Source organism: Sinocyclocheilus grahami, unplaced genomic scaffold (assembly GCF_001515645.1).
Source record: "Sinocyclocheilus grahami isolate Dianchi unplaced genomic scaffold, SAMN03320097.WGS_v1.1 scaffold387.1, whole genome shotgun sequence".
Lineage (NCBI taxonomy): Eukaryota > Metazoa > Chordata > Actinopteri > Cypriniformes > Cyprinidae > Sinocyclocheilus > Sinocyclocheilus grahami.
Genome location: NW_015505566.1, coordinates 463,312 through 478,144, shown reverse-complemented (window position 1 = coordinate 478,144; position 14,833 = coordinate 463,312). Strand labels below are relative to the sequence as shown.

At 37.5% G+C, this 14,833-nt stretch overlaps 1 protein-coding gene across 1 annotated transcript in view; it reads left to right on the top strand.

The window, feature by feature from the left end:
- LOC107550065 (RNA polymerase II subunit A C-terminal domain phosphatase-like) overlaps window positions 1-12,732 on the top strand; it is a 48,019-nt gene extending 35,287 nt beyond the window's left edge. The window contains exons 3-4 of the mRNA XM_016231292.1: window positions 10,906-11,064; window positions 12,312-12,732. Coding sequence (XP_016086778.1) covers window positions 10,906-11,064; window positions 12,312-12,318 — 166 coding nt within the window. The 3' untranslated portion in view covers window positions 12,319-12,732. The remainder of the gene's footprint in view (window positions 1-10,905; window positions 11,065-12,311) is intronic.
- The last annotated feature ends 2,101 nt before the right edge of the window (window positions 12,733-14,833 follow it).

The window sequence follows — 14,833 nt, the reverse complement described above, 5'->3', positions numbered from 1 at the left end:
GGTGACCAGGGTCTTTCCAGCTCCAAAAAAGACAACATCTTGAAATGCCAAAAATGTGAGTTTTTGGTGAACTGTTATTTTAATCAAAGAGCTTAACCATTGGTTGCTCCATGGGGATTGTCCCTGTAAGTCATTTTTGATCAAAGTTTCAGTTAGTACATCTAAATTAGGCTACATGCTCATACACAAGAGAAATCAGCACAAGTCTTGTAGTTGAGAGTGCCTACTGCTGAGAATTATCACATATATTCACACAAATATCCTAAATGATGCTGTTTCATCTTCTAACTATGGCACTAGACGACTTTGTCTTTATAATTTGCCTTAAAGTAGTCAGATATTTAGATACTTGACTTGCATACATTTTTCTTCATAATTTTGAAAATCTAATGCAATTGTTGAAAATTAAGTGTGACTCAAACTGTTGATATCGGCAATCATAATAAACCCACCCCTACCCAAAAGAAACACGCCTTTGTGGCTTGGACCCCAAATTCACGAACACGCTATGCAACAAAAACAAATACAGTTTTCATGATCAGCTCCGAGCTCCCTATATTACACTATAGAAAAAAAAACAAATCTATTACAAATTTGACATGAATAAGGGGTTACAGCAATCACAAAAAGCCAAACAGAAAGAAAACGCAAAGATGACATGACAAGCAAGAGTTTGTTTTTAGTCGGCAGAAACCAACTCAGTGGTATTAAAACAACAGTATACATTGGCTGTGTGCAACATAGCGAAACCAATGTTACTCATGTATCGAGCAGAAACAAAGCAACCTCATCATGACCAATAATGCCCCCTATTGCTGATTGGCTAAGTGGTGCTGTGTCTGATCGTCCAGTCCTCTTTGTTTTTTTCCCACACAGCCAGAACTATGTACACACACAATATCTTTTTCAGCACACAAAGAGCAGGCAGCTAGCAGATATTCACAAAATTATTTGTTTGGTTGTCAATTCCAATTTTCGACATTAGAACTCACTGCACCTTTAAAATGATATTTCACTCAAATATGAAAATTCTGTCTTCATTCACTCACCCTCATGTCGTTCCAAACCCATAAGACTTTTTCCACTTGAAGATATTTTTAATAATGAAACCCAAGATGTTTCTGCATTGAAAGGTCATTCCAACAAAACTTTGACGCTTCAGAAATTTCATAAAGGCATCGTAAGAAATCCATATGAATCAATCAGTGCAATCCAACATACAGTACAAACATTTATCAAAAAACATACACAGAGCTCATCAAAAATGGAAAATGGAAGCGGGAACATGTTTGCACTACATGCAAGAGCAAACCTCATTGGTTCTTACTCACTTTTGAGTTTCCATTTTCCATATTTGAGGAGCTCTGTGTGTATATATGTGTTTTATATACAAGTTTTTCAGTCTGGTTCTAATGAGAGCATCTGGAGATTTGGTTTGGTGCTCATCCTGCAATAGTATTATTGCACTTTATTTATTTACAGGGTGGCCGTGGGTCCTTAAAAAGTTTTAATGTCTTAAATTTTTCCTTTAAAAAAAGCTTTAATAAGTCTTGATGTTTTAAATATTTTTGGTCATATTACCACAAAACTTTCTCCAGTGTCACGGACCCAGTGACTGTTTACAATCATTGGACAGACAGAAGATTTTTTCCCCGCTGTAGTTGCGCGTTTTCAGAGAGAATAGTAGCAGCAGAATCCAGCCGAACACCAAATTTACTGAAAAATGGCTCGAATTTTACTTGCCTGATGGGACAAATAGCCTGATTGAAACTTAAGTGACAAATAAATAGTTACGCATCGAAACGTGAGAGTGATTCTTCTAATTTGATTACATGCAGTTTAAACGGCGATTAACTTTCATGAAGAAATAACGGCACACACAAAGAAACTCACGGAACAAACATACTGTCAACCCTGTATTAAAGAAGGTGCTTTCAGAGCATTGCTGCTAATGGATTTCCTTGAGTTTCATAAGCCTTCACCCATCTGCACATTGTACAGTTCCTCCAGTGGCTTTCAGAGAATTTTTAGGGCGTAAGGCTGCCACTTAATGCCATGGCAACAGACCTGTAGGTGCTGTTTTATATTCAATCTCCTCAGCTGGTGAATATTATGGGCTGTGGAATAACGTACAGAAGAGGCCCATTATTGCACTCTTAACGGATCCATCAGAATTCCCTGAACAGCCCAGCGTGATTTTAAAGGCTTATAGAGCCAGAGAAAGAGTGGTATACTCCCAATCTGATTTAATTACCGCTGCCCATGTCTTGGGTCCGTTCTCTATGGAAGCACAGCGAATGAAGTGAATGTCGATTAAAAAGGATTTGGATTTGTGATGTCCCAAGAGATCCGTTTAGAAGATCCTTCCACTCGTTTCCTCACTAATGATGATTTCACTAGCGTGTGTATGAATGGCACGTTTATGAAGTTAATGTGGCAGACAAATTTGCCTGTTGACTGCTTAATGAAGGTGCTAGCGAGCAACGCTCTCCAAGTCTGAGGTTCCTCATGGAAATGTGCATTCGTATTTTATTCCAGTGGTTAAATAAAGATAAATGAGAAATTTCACTGTAATCACTCCTTAGTTACTTTGTAATTGTCGTTAAATGGTGACTTTTCCCCTTACTGTAGATGAGCGCAGCTGCATTTCTCATGCATGCTGTAATTGATGTATCACTGCCGCTGCATCCGGGGGCTTCTGGGTAAATGGATGATCTTTGAATAGGGCCGGTGTCTTTTTATGTCTTCCCAGAACAGACCTGTGATGGATTAAACACGGTGAACGACTGTTGAGATGATGGATGATGAGGTACACGGACTTCCTCCCTCTCATATCGGCCTCTCGCTTTCTCTCGTTTCTCTGTGTAGTGCACCTCTGAACTGCATTTCTGCAAAGTTTTGTTTCTTCCAAAGCACAATATGAACAAAACGGTGCTCATTTTTATGATAAAGCGATAGATTGATCACTCAAAAATGACAGTTTACAGAGAACAGCGACTATAGATTTCAATCTAGATGATTGGGAATATAGAGATTACATGTTACAGATGACTTATTTTATCTAAATCTATTAGGTGTTTGACCTGTTTTGTCATCTGCCTGTAAATTATGTCTGAAAAGTACTCACTGCTTCATATTTATGTGAAGTTATGAAATGCTTAGTTTCCTCTTTTATTTAATCTGCTTGTTACAGGTCACACTGTGGTTCTGTGGGAGCAATCATGTGTCCTACCTTAAACTCTAATGAGAGCAGTGTCAATAATCCTGACTTTTATAGCTGTTTGGGTTAATTACGGGTGTTTTATGGTTTCAGGGCTAGAGATTAATTGGTTTATGATGAGCAGTGGTAAGCTGAAAGTGTTACGCTCTTAAATTGCTTATAAATTAATAAATGCTGGCAGCATGTCAAGAGTGATTTGAGTCGCTTTTCTCTGAGCTGTTAGTGTGATGTTTTTATGTCACTATATACCATACTAAGCGCAACAAATATATACTTCAATAAGTTTGGGGTCAAGATTAAGATTATTTTAACGACCACAAGATATTTAATTTTTTGTGCTCACCAAGGCTGCATTTATTTGATTAAAAGTGCAGTAAAACAGAAATATTGTGGAATATTATTAAACCGTTTTCTATTGTAATATATGTTAAAATGTAATTTATTGCTGAATTTTCAGCATCATTACTCCAGTCTTCAGTGTCACATGATCCTTCAGAAATCATTCTGATATGATGATTTGCTGCTCAAGAAACATTCTTATTATTTTTCATGATTCTTTGATATATAGAATGTTCAAAAGAACAGCATTTATTTGAAATCGAAATCTTTTGTAACATTATAAATGACTTTACTGTTATTATTGATCAATTTAATGTGACCTTTATGAAAAAAAGTATAAATTTCTTTAACACTTAAAACCCCAAATGGATGAATTTGAATGGTAGTGATATATATATATATATATATGTTGAAAAACTAATCTAACTTGAAACATTAACTGACCTAAAACATTCATACTGTCCTTTTGCTGCACTGAAAGCACTGCTATTTCTTATTTTTTCCATCAGAAGCTCTGACTGTGTGGTTTAATTAATTCCAAGTTAATGGAGCCATCTTAAAATCACCGAGCCTTAAATCTGTTACATAGACCTGCCTAGAGCCATCAAAGCTTCAGGTCAGTCCACGAGCCTCCTGCGGTGTGCTGCGGTGCTTTAATGGAGACCGCACAGCACTGTCTGACATCCTGCTGTTTAAAGAGCATCCAGTGAAACAGACCAGCGGACGCAGAATGAGGATTTAAAGGACCAGATGAAATTGTTGAATAATTTTTCCTGCATTGTCATATATCCTGTTCACACAGTTGCATATGGGAACATATCATCATGTAATCAATATAGGATCCATTTGTATCTGCAGTTTGTTTTGTCAACTTTCAGGAGTTTAATATCATACTAATGTTTAAAAGGTGGGTGTCAGTATAAGAATATTAAGAAATTGATACTTTTTTTCCAAGGATGCATTAAATTGATCGAAAGTAACAGCAAGGACATTAATAATGTTACAAAAGAGTTCTATTTCAAATAAATGCTGTTTTTTTTAACTCTCCAGTCATCTAATAATCCTGAAAAAATGGTTTCCACAAAAATATGAAGCAGCACAATTGTTTTTAACACTGATAATAATCAGAAATGTTTCTTGAGCAGAAAATCAGCCTGTTTTACTGAGTTCTGAAGGATCATGTGTGGATTAAAGATGCTGAAAATTCAGCTTTGATCACAGGAATAAATTACATTTTATAATATATGATGATAGAAAGAAGTTTTTACTGTATTTTGGATCAGATAAATGCAGACTTCATGAGCAGAAGGGATCTTATTGACCTCAAAACAAACAAAGTCATTTTGCTGGGTTTTCTCCAGCTTCTTGTCCAGTGCCCAGAGAGCAGGAAAGATCGTGCTGCTGTGATGATGCTTGTGTACATTTTAGACTCTTTTCAGAATATTTTTATGAGCTGTGTGCTTAGTTTGCACAAAATCTCTCTTTAAACCATTTTTCAGTTCAAGCTGCGATCCCAACAGAAGGTTTTCTTTTTCCCGTGTAATTGATGGGCCACAGTACTTAAATGTGTGCGGTCTGTCTTTGTGAATGCTACAGTAAACAAACTCCATGATGTCTGAAACGATCTTCTGAATGCCGGCTGCAAACATTCACGCCTCATTCACTCGTTAGGCTGACCTCATCTTCACACTGATAGTCCTGCATCAGGACAAAACGTGACACTTATTGACCAGCGTGGTCCACTACATGCATGTGAAACCATCAATTACCCCCTCCATCTTCAGTCAATACTGCCCATCATGGTGCTTAACACATGGCCGTATGAAAACGAAGCCTTGTCGGTTCAATCGAACACACATCACTAAACCTCCAGGGTTGATCGAATGCCTCTTTTGTGGTTTTAAAACAGTGATGGGCAAACTTGGCCCTTCCAGGCCACTTTCCTGGAGAGATTTGGTCCAACCCTGATAAAACTCACCTGCCTGTAGCTTTCTAGTAGTCTTGAAGACAATGATTAGCTGGTTCAGGTGTGTTTGATTAGGGTTGGAGCTAAACTCTGAAGGAAAGTGGCCTGGAAGGGCCAAGTTTGCCCACCCCTGCTTTACAAGGATAGTTCAGCCAAAAAAATGCACTTCTGTCATCGTTTACTCACCTGTATGATATTCTTTCTTTAGTTTCCTCTTTTGAGATCCACAGAAGAGAGAAAATACAGATTTGGAGCGACATGAGGGCAAGAAATGATGAAACCGTTTTAATTTTTTCTTCTTTTTAATGATGGTGTTGTGCTTTTGTTCTTTCTGTATTTTCCATATTTCTTTTTCTTTCCGTCTTATACTTTCCGTCTTTCTCTCCTCGTCACTGCGATTTTTCTCTAGATCTTTCTCCTGGCTATGAGGGCTTTGTCCTGTTTAAATCTTTCAGGTGCATTCAGAGGGAACAAACTCTGAGCCGGCCGAGTTTCTGCAGTCACATCCTCCTCCCACAAGCCCATTCTCTCATTCTCGCAGCCTTTGTGCTTATGTAATCTGTTTCTTGTAGACAGTGAGAGACTGAGACAGAACATAAGAAACAGGGATATTCCTTTCTTTGTTCTGTTATGCCGCTGTGCCATTAGCGACGAGTCTATTTGCGGCCCTCCATGTGTCCCGCTGGTTTTCCAGTCTGACAGCACTATTCCCAGTGGAGAATGTGGTCTTTGTTGAGGCATTCCGAGCATGCATATTATTTTCAGATGTGTGAGGTGTTGAGTCAGCAGGGTCACAGATAGCTGTCTCTGGGTGAGTGTTGAGCCGTTGTCAGAAACCTCTCCAGACAAATCAACAGCACAGCATTTCTTTGTAGTCTGAAGATGCGGTTTAATGCAAACTTTTGGTTTTACTTTTGGTCAGCGTTGAGTTCAGGTGTAATTTTTGTGCAATTGTCAGCAGAACCATTGATTTGTCTTTCTCCAAATGCTGTTATGGGGTCGTGATCCCATTATTGCACAAAAAAATACCATCTTTGGCTCTTTCTGTTCAAGCATTTCTGTAGTTCAAATTTGCAATTTGGGGTGTGCGATATCACAATTTTTAATTGTGGACATTTAAAATGTCTCCACGGTCTGCTTTTGAAGAAATATCGTAGTATCGTGCTACAGTGCTCCTTTGCAGTTCTGGCGTCTCTGTCTCAGTATACTGAACAATGCCACATACATTCACATCAAATATTAACTCAGCGGTAGTGTTACACTCACGGGACACTGCACTTATTCACAATCACAAAAGTACATTATTTTGCATGTGCTTTAAAGCCTTGCCGGTTAAACATTTCATTTGCGTGCTGTTCTGATGTGCACTTTTTCTGAGCGTGTACACCTGAAGCACACGCGCACACTAAAAAACCTGTCAAACAGCACCCGAGTACTGGACTGAGTTATCTTTCTAGTCTGATTTCGATAATAATGTGAGAAAAACACAAAGTTTACATGTGAACATAGTTGGTTATGTCTAAAGTGAAAGTAAAAAGTGAGGAAAAAAAACAGATGCGTGCCTGTGTATTAGATTCGTGCAGCTCTTAAAGGGATAGTTCTCCCAAAAATGAAGTTTCTATCATTAATTACTCACCCTTATGTCATGCCAAACCTGAAAGACCTTGGTTCATCTTCAGAACACAAATTAAGATATTTTTGATGAAATCCAAGAGCTTTCTGACCCTACATAGACAGCAACGCAGTTGAAATGTTCAAGGCCCAGAAAGATAGTGAGGACCATGTTAAAATAGTCCATGTGACATCAGTGGTTCAACTGTAATGTTATGAAGCTACGAGAATACTTTCTGTGCGCAAAGAAAACAAAAATAACGACTTTATTCAACAATTTCTTCTCTTCCGTGTCAGTCGACACATGTTCACGAGAGTATCACGACACATGCGTGTGGTGCTGCTGATGCAGGAGCCGGCGTTCTGACTCGCTGGTTCTCGTGTCCGAGCTGGAGTCATGTTCAGCGGGAAACTGCTAACTTCAGAACGCCGTCCTGCGTATAACTCATAGCCGAAACATGCTGCGACTGCCTCCATAACCTGCCCATAAACAAACAGCAAACAGCTCTGAGGACATGTTTTAACATCCAAAGTAATAATATTCTTTATCTTTATGAATAAAATAATTTATTTTAGGCAAAGCATCAGGGTCTTCCATCATGCAAAAAGACCGATGCAACACTTTTTTAGATGATTCATACGAGCCCGCCTTGTGTTGCTTTGCATAAAATTTAGCAATATACAGCACAGTAACGATTTTATAGATAAAATAAAATGTACACAAACAATCTTTTACTCTTTTGCGTCGCATGAACGGAGAATTGCACACAAAATGATGTTGAATTGTAAACACACTTGATTACGTCTTAAATGAACGTAAACAGCAGGGAGAACGTGTCTCAATACATTGCATCCATTGCAGGTGTGCTTTGGTTTTAAAGGGACAGCAGCCTAATTTAGTTGCTATTGTCCGAGTCATTGATGTTAATCAAGCAACAAAAGAAAGACAGAAAATCACGCACTGCTCTTGAATGTAAAACTTTAGTAGCCCTAAAGATTAATCTAAATTGATTTATAAAAATAAGTGTCTGCTTGAAAGAATGAAGAATATGGTAACCGAGTTGCTATAAAGAATGCATAATTAGCTTATATAACCATTGGTATTTCATTAATAAGACGACCATGTTCTTGTTCTTTATGAGAAGTGGTTTTATTTAATTTTAACATAAAGGCATGTTGTGTGTCACCGCAGTTAAATTGGTGTCTATCATGACAAAACCTTAATATCAAGCCTATAGAATGTGTTTGGAAATTTTAGAGAAATGCTTAATTAAATGCATTACACTGTAACTAAACCCATTAGATTTTAGCCGACTAAATTTACTCTAGATTTAGTCAACTAAAACTCGACTAAAACTAAAAACAATTCAGATGACTAAAATATGACTCAAACTAAATGGCATTTTAGTCAAAAGACTATGACTAAAACTAAATAAAAATTTGCTGTCAATAAATCAATAAATAACTGGGTTATGTCTGACCCAAGCGGCAACCTTCCAGTCTCTCTCTTGAATCCAACACGGAAGTGACTTAAACTGTAATTCATCGACTGGCCGCTAGAGACTGGCCCCAAAAGGGAGTCAAATCCCATAGACCCCCATGTTAAAATGCCCAACTTTACAGCAGAAAAAAATGTTTACAGCCTGGTACAAAAAATGGTTTTGGTCTATATTGCAAATTTTGCCCATCCTGACAACTGTGAGGGGGTGAATTTTTTTTATTACTCATCCATTTAAATTATATTAAGTCTTAAAGTTCTGAATAATTAAGGGGCGTGGCCACTTGAGTGGCAGGTGGATTGCTGTCACCACTGTCGAGCTAGGAGGGCATGGTTTCAGCAAACAGCGATTATCCAGGAGTGACTCGCTGCCAAGATGGCGACGGCTGGCTCCGCCCACTTTGGGCTTCAAAAATGCTCTTCAGAAACCTACGGGTGACATCACATGTTTTTATACATTCCATGATCAAAATCTACCCAAACACTGAAAAATAACCCAAAAAAATGGCTAAATCCAGCATTTGGGTTGAAAAAATAACCCAGGATTTTTTAGAGTGAACAAAATACAATATATTAAAAAACATCAAGGTTAAAACTAAGAACAACAAAAACTACCAGATTTGAGGCCATTTAATTTAATTAGTGTTGTCTTCACAGTGTTTCACATCATTTGTCAGACTTGAGATGTGAAGCAACTAAAGTAATTTTTATGTAAATCTGTTATTATAGGTTTTTTTTATAGTTAATGAATATGTTGTTGTTGGCTAATTTTCACTTTCATAATAGTTTTGGTTAATGATAATGATGATAACGTGACAAGGAGCTCCCATATGCAACTGTTTTTTCCTTTACTGTTATGGTAAAGAAAGACATCAATACTTCAACTTCTGACTTGTATCTGATTTCAGGTTTACCCACATTAAATATCACATAAAGCAAGGGGAATACTGGCTGAATAACAGCGCTGTGCTTTGGACTGTGGTTTGACTGAAGATGTAAAACTGGACTTTCTGTGGTGTTGCGGATCACTGTTAAACTAACGGCTGCAGTTTGTGTGCACATTGAAAGAGCTTCCAGAACTTTGTGAGGCAAACTTCCTGTTTGTAATTCTTCCAATTATCCTAGGTACAGACAGAAATGATGTGAACACAACACAGAGCCTCATCTCCCCCGTTCAGTCCATAAATATCAAACACAGGAGTCTGCTCCATTGTCAGGTTGACTTTCTTTCCTAATGTTTTCCATTTTCTGTCCTTCCATTGCTTTTATCTTGTATTCATGTAGTCGGATTGGTTCTTTATCAGCAGGTGGTAGTGGATTCATCATTACACTAAATGTGAGACACATACTCTCCAGTGATCAAAGCAGCTGTCTATACTATCAGCACATCTAATGACAGCCGGCACTTATTTAGTTCTGCCAAAGCATTATTATATGACTTCTTCAAAACTTGCTTACAAGGTAGTTGTGTGTGTATGTCAGTGTCAGTTTGATTGGCTTTCATGCATGTAATGCTGATTTTCTAAACATGTTACTGCAGGGTGTGTTAAAGTAATAGTTCACCCGCAAATTTTTCCATACCTGTATTAATTTCTTTCCACTACAAAACACAAACGCACCATAAATGTAGCATAACTGTGTCTATGATTTCTGCTTTTTTAATTCCAAGTCTTCTGAAATCAAATCATAGCTCTGTATGATGCACGTACAGAAGTCTAAAGTGAAAGAGCTTCAGTGGAAGATTTTTAACAAATAATGATTTATTATATTTCAGTCTGTTCCTTTTTTAAGGCTTTTAATAAAGCGCAGAAGTCATATGAACCACGTTTAATGGAGCTTGATATATCACTCTATGGCCATTGTATGAAAAAAAATCTGTGTTAATTTTATGATGGCTAATAGTTAATTAAACACTTAATAGTTCTCACTCCAAAGAACATGAGATTTGTTCTTTTATTACTTTTAAGCAGCCATATTCTCAGAGAGTGCCGTCTAAGTTAGGATGGCATTTTTTTGGGTTTTGTGGTGCTTCAGGATCCTGGCATCGATCCTCTCCACTGGTGCCTGTCAGATGCAGGTGGAGACTGTGACATGCGAACCAGCGGCCTGCAAAACATGACAGAGTGCTGCAACCAATCACTGTCAACAACACTCAACACTGCCATACGTAACCCTGGCAACCAAGACCACTTTGAACCAATGAGATTTTCTCTCCAAACTTCTTTGACTAACGAGCATCACTGACCGAGGCCTCTGTGTTTCTATCTTTAGGGGCCACAAAAGGAAACTGGAGGAGGCCAGAGAAGATAACGCCGATAATGATGATGATGATGGCAGCTCCAGTAAAGACTCCAATGAGGATGAGGAGGGCAGCAGCTCGGAGGCTGATGAGATGGCCGCTGCGCTGGAGGCGGAGCTAAATGATTTCATGTGAGCTGATTGGATGACGATGCATATGAACTATTCTGTTCTCATAAGGTACCTGAGACAAAACATGCTTTTGTGTCGCTGTTATACAGCGCAAGTAAGTGTGTGCATGTGTGTGTGTGAATAAAACGAATGGATTTACAAAGTAGATAGATATGTACAGATAGAGTTTTAGTTGGACAAGTCCAACACAAAGTCATTTTATTGTGAATTTACTTACAGTACGTAGGGTGTGGGTGAAGTATAGCTTCTGTGTCTGATGTTTTACTTAGTTTCTGTTCCAAAATTATTTTTTATATAAATGTAAATGAAATTAAATATTTCAACTAATTGGTAATGAATGCCAAAGAGTCTGAAGCGGGTCTGCAGCTGAGAGCTGAGAGATGTTTGGAAGGGTTTTTGGTCCTCACCAGCAGTCAAACTCAGACGTCCGAATGTGTCCAGTGTCGTCTCTTTCCTTTGGTTTTGTGCGTCGTTTCGTGACTGACACTGTGCTGCACCAATCCCAGAATACCAGCACCTTTAGACACACCCACAGCCACTATTACCAAAAAACTCACAACTGCTACACCACGTGAAGAACTGCTGAGAACGTGAAATGTAAAATCAGTTCATCGGTAATAAGCGTGCAACAAAAGATCTTATTTACACCGTTATGGTTCGTGACTGATTAGTTACGATTGTTTGCATATTAAAGGAGTAGTTCACAAAAATTGCTTTTATAGTTCTGTCATCATTTACTCACCCTTGTGTCGTTACAAAGCAAGAAACACAAAATGAGATATTAGGCAGAATGTCTGAGCTGCTTGTTTCATACAGTGTTAATGCCACAGTCCAAAATGAGCACCTTGCATATCCTTTACAAATCCATAATTTACATCATCTGAAGTCATAAGATAGCTTTATGTGAGGAAAATACAGGAAAGTCTTTGTCCTCTTAAAAGTTTAACATCATGAAATTTGGTCACAAATGGATATCAATGCACCATTTTAATAGTCCATATGGCTTTTCAGATCGTAGATAAAAGAGCTGCTCAGACGTTCTGCGCCTTTATTCGTTTTTTACAAAAGAAAGGAGACACTTTGGAACAGCATGAGCGAGAGTACATGATGACGGACTTGTCATGTTTGAGTGAACTGTTCCTGTAACTACCTGCAAATTGATGCTTCTGATCTTAATGCTCCTAAGATGCTAAGATCCACTTTTTACTCTGTGATGTCAGCGTACAGATATCTTCATTTGGCTTCAGGTGCTGATAGTGAACACTGTGGCAGCGTTAAACCGGGTGTTTGGTTGGCTCTCGTGCCACCCTGAACCATCACTGTACACACTGATCAGATCTGGACTTGTAGGCATCAAGACTACCCGTCTAAGACCAGTCTCATGAATTCACTGGATCTAGATGGTTTTCTTCTGCCGAGCTGCTTGAATGATGAGACGTCCAGATCTAACTCAGTTTCAAATGTTTCTCAGAGGTTTGTGCACCTCATCTGTCTGTGTTGTTTTTGACTGATTTGACGGATTTTCTTTCACTTTCATTGTGGTGTTGTTATTTTCAACAATGTAAAGTATTTGTATAATCTATTTCGTACTTGACAAAGAAAATGCTTTTCATTTAATAAAGATTTGTTTTATAAACCAGTGTTTTGAGGGGTTTTTGTATTGTTGAGTGCAGTGTATTGTGTTATAATAAAAAAAACTCAAAAACTTGAGGCAACCAGCTTAAATATACTCAACATATTTGAAAAATTGTTGTATTAACCTAACAGTTAAAGCAGGTCTGTGCAAACTTCAGTTCTAAAAACGTTAAAAAATATATATACTGTAACTTGTGGATTTAAGTTCAATAATCTTACATTTTAAGTTAAGCGGAGCATGAACATTACTGTACATGATAGAACTGTCTTAGTTTGTATAGAGTTACTATATTTGTATACACCAATACAAGTTTAGTATATACTCACTGAAATGGAAGAAACTTCATCAAAGAGAACACTAATCACAGTAATGGTGACATATACATAAGCTAAAACATCTTGACCAATAGCCGATGCCGATATACATTTCCTTTTGTTTTGAAACAACACCAAGTCTCTCTTGTGCAGAAATTCTAAACTAATTATTTTAAATTTTTATTTGTTAGAAGTAATAAACATTCTTGAGAGCACATTGAATAAGTATATAAAATAACTTTTTTAGACCGATGCAGTTGAAACCTTAACGTTTTATTTGTGGATTTAACATTAATAGATGGTCTAAAGCAAAAGATCTGTAAAAATTCAAAAAATCTTTTAGAGCTCCTTATATTTAAGTGTTCTTAATCCATTTGAAAAAAATATATTTCATATTAATGAATGAATCTGTGTACATTAAATTATTTCATTTACAAGTGTCATGCTTGTGATTTTTATTCATGTATAGCTTCTGACCTTTAAATCAATACAGACACGTGATTTTATGACGTCAATTACCGCTTTATTTATATAGAAACACCAGTATCTTAATGTTCTTCGTGTTTATTTTTTTTTTTTATTGTTAATTTACTTCATATTTTATTACAAGTAGGCCTCCTAAATAAATAAAATGCCTTACTGCTGCTGCACGTGCTAGTGACTGTTGACTCTTATCGCACACCGGACGCAGCATTCCATACGTTCATTCCCTAAACGCGGTGATCCAAAACAAATGTAAATCAGCATTTAGGCTATAGTTCGCTTCAAGAACTAGTACACTGCTGACGTGATCTTTTTATTACTAGTGCGCCGATGTTTACATTTTAAGCTTTTATCGGCCGATTCCGATAACAATCCGATAATATCGTGCATCCCTAAAAAAAAAGGGCTTAAGAGAAATAGGTTCTGCAGAATTTCCCTGACGTAAAATTAGCTGAAGCTCATTAGGCCTGCAGTGCTGCTTCAGTAGTGATTTGACTCTGGCCACTGTTGTAGGGGAAAATCAGTCTGGACGCCTCCTGTCTCTATGATCCTCTTTCATCCACCCGCTCGAAAGCGTTCAATAAAACGCACTCAAGAGTCTTTCAGTGCAGTCAACACAGCTTTACTGTGAAGCAGCACATCTGGAATACCGATGATGGCGATTTACAGTGCAGTCGAGTGGATGAGTTTCTCAAATGTCTGAAAACACTCCAGACTTTGAGGATTGCGCTTTAGATTCAGTGATTCCTCTTCATTGTAAATCACTACAGATCCCACAACTACTCTACTGTATGTCTTGAGGTTGTGCTGAAATCTCTTCACACGCCAGTGTATTAATCCTGAGATTAAGGAGTAGATCCCGCAATGGGCTTTTCAGAATAACCGTAATCCCACTAATCTTTTAATTGCGTCATCTATGCGATGAATATTAGCTGTATTGTGGACAGTTTTGAATTTAATTAAAAGCTCAATGTGCAGTCTCAACTCTTCTCTCTTCAAACGTCAGTGCTGCGTTAATATATAAGGAATTATAACTACTTATGCAATAATGTACAGTGACCCTAAAATTATTTGGACACTTATGTAACACTTAAAAAGTTCTGAATTACTTTGAACTTTTATTGTTCTTGAAAGGAATTGCATTATATATAGAAATATACAAATCTTGCCAATTGGCATATATTTTAAAGAAGCATAATTCACTTTTCAAGCAAATCATGAAATAATCAAAAAAATAATGGAGCAACTATAATAGATTTTTAACTATAACTATAATAGATTTATTTGAGATACTGCTAGGGAGCTTAATTTACCTGGTAAATCTGTTCTTTCACCC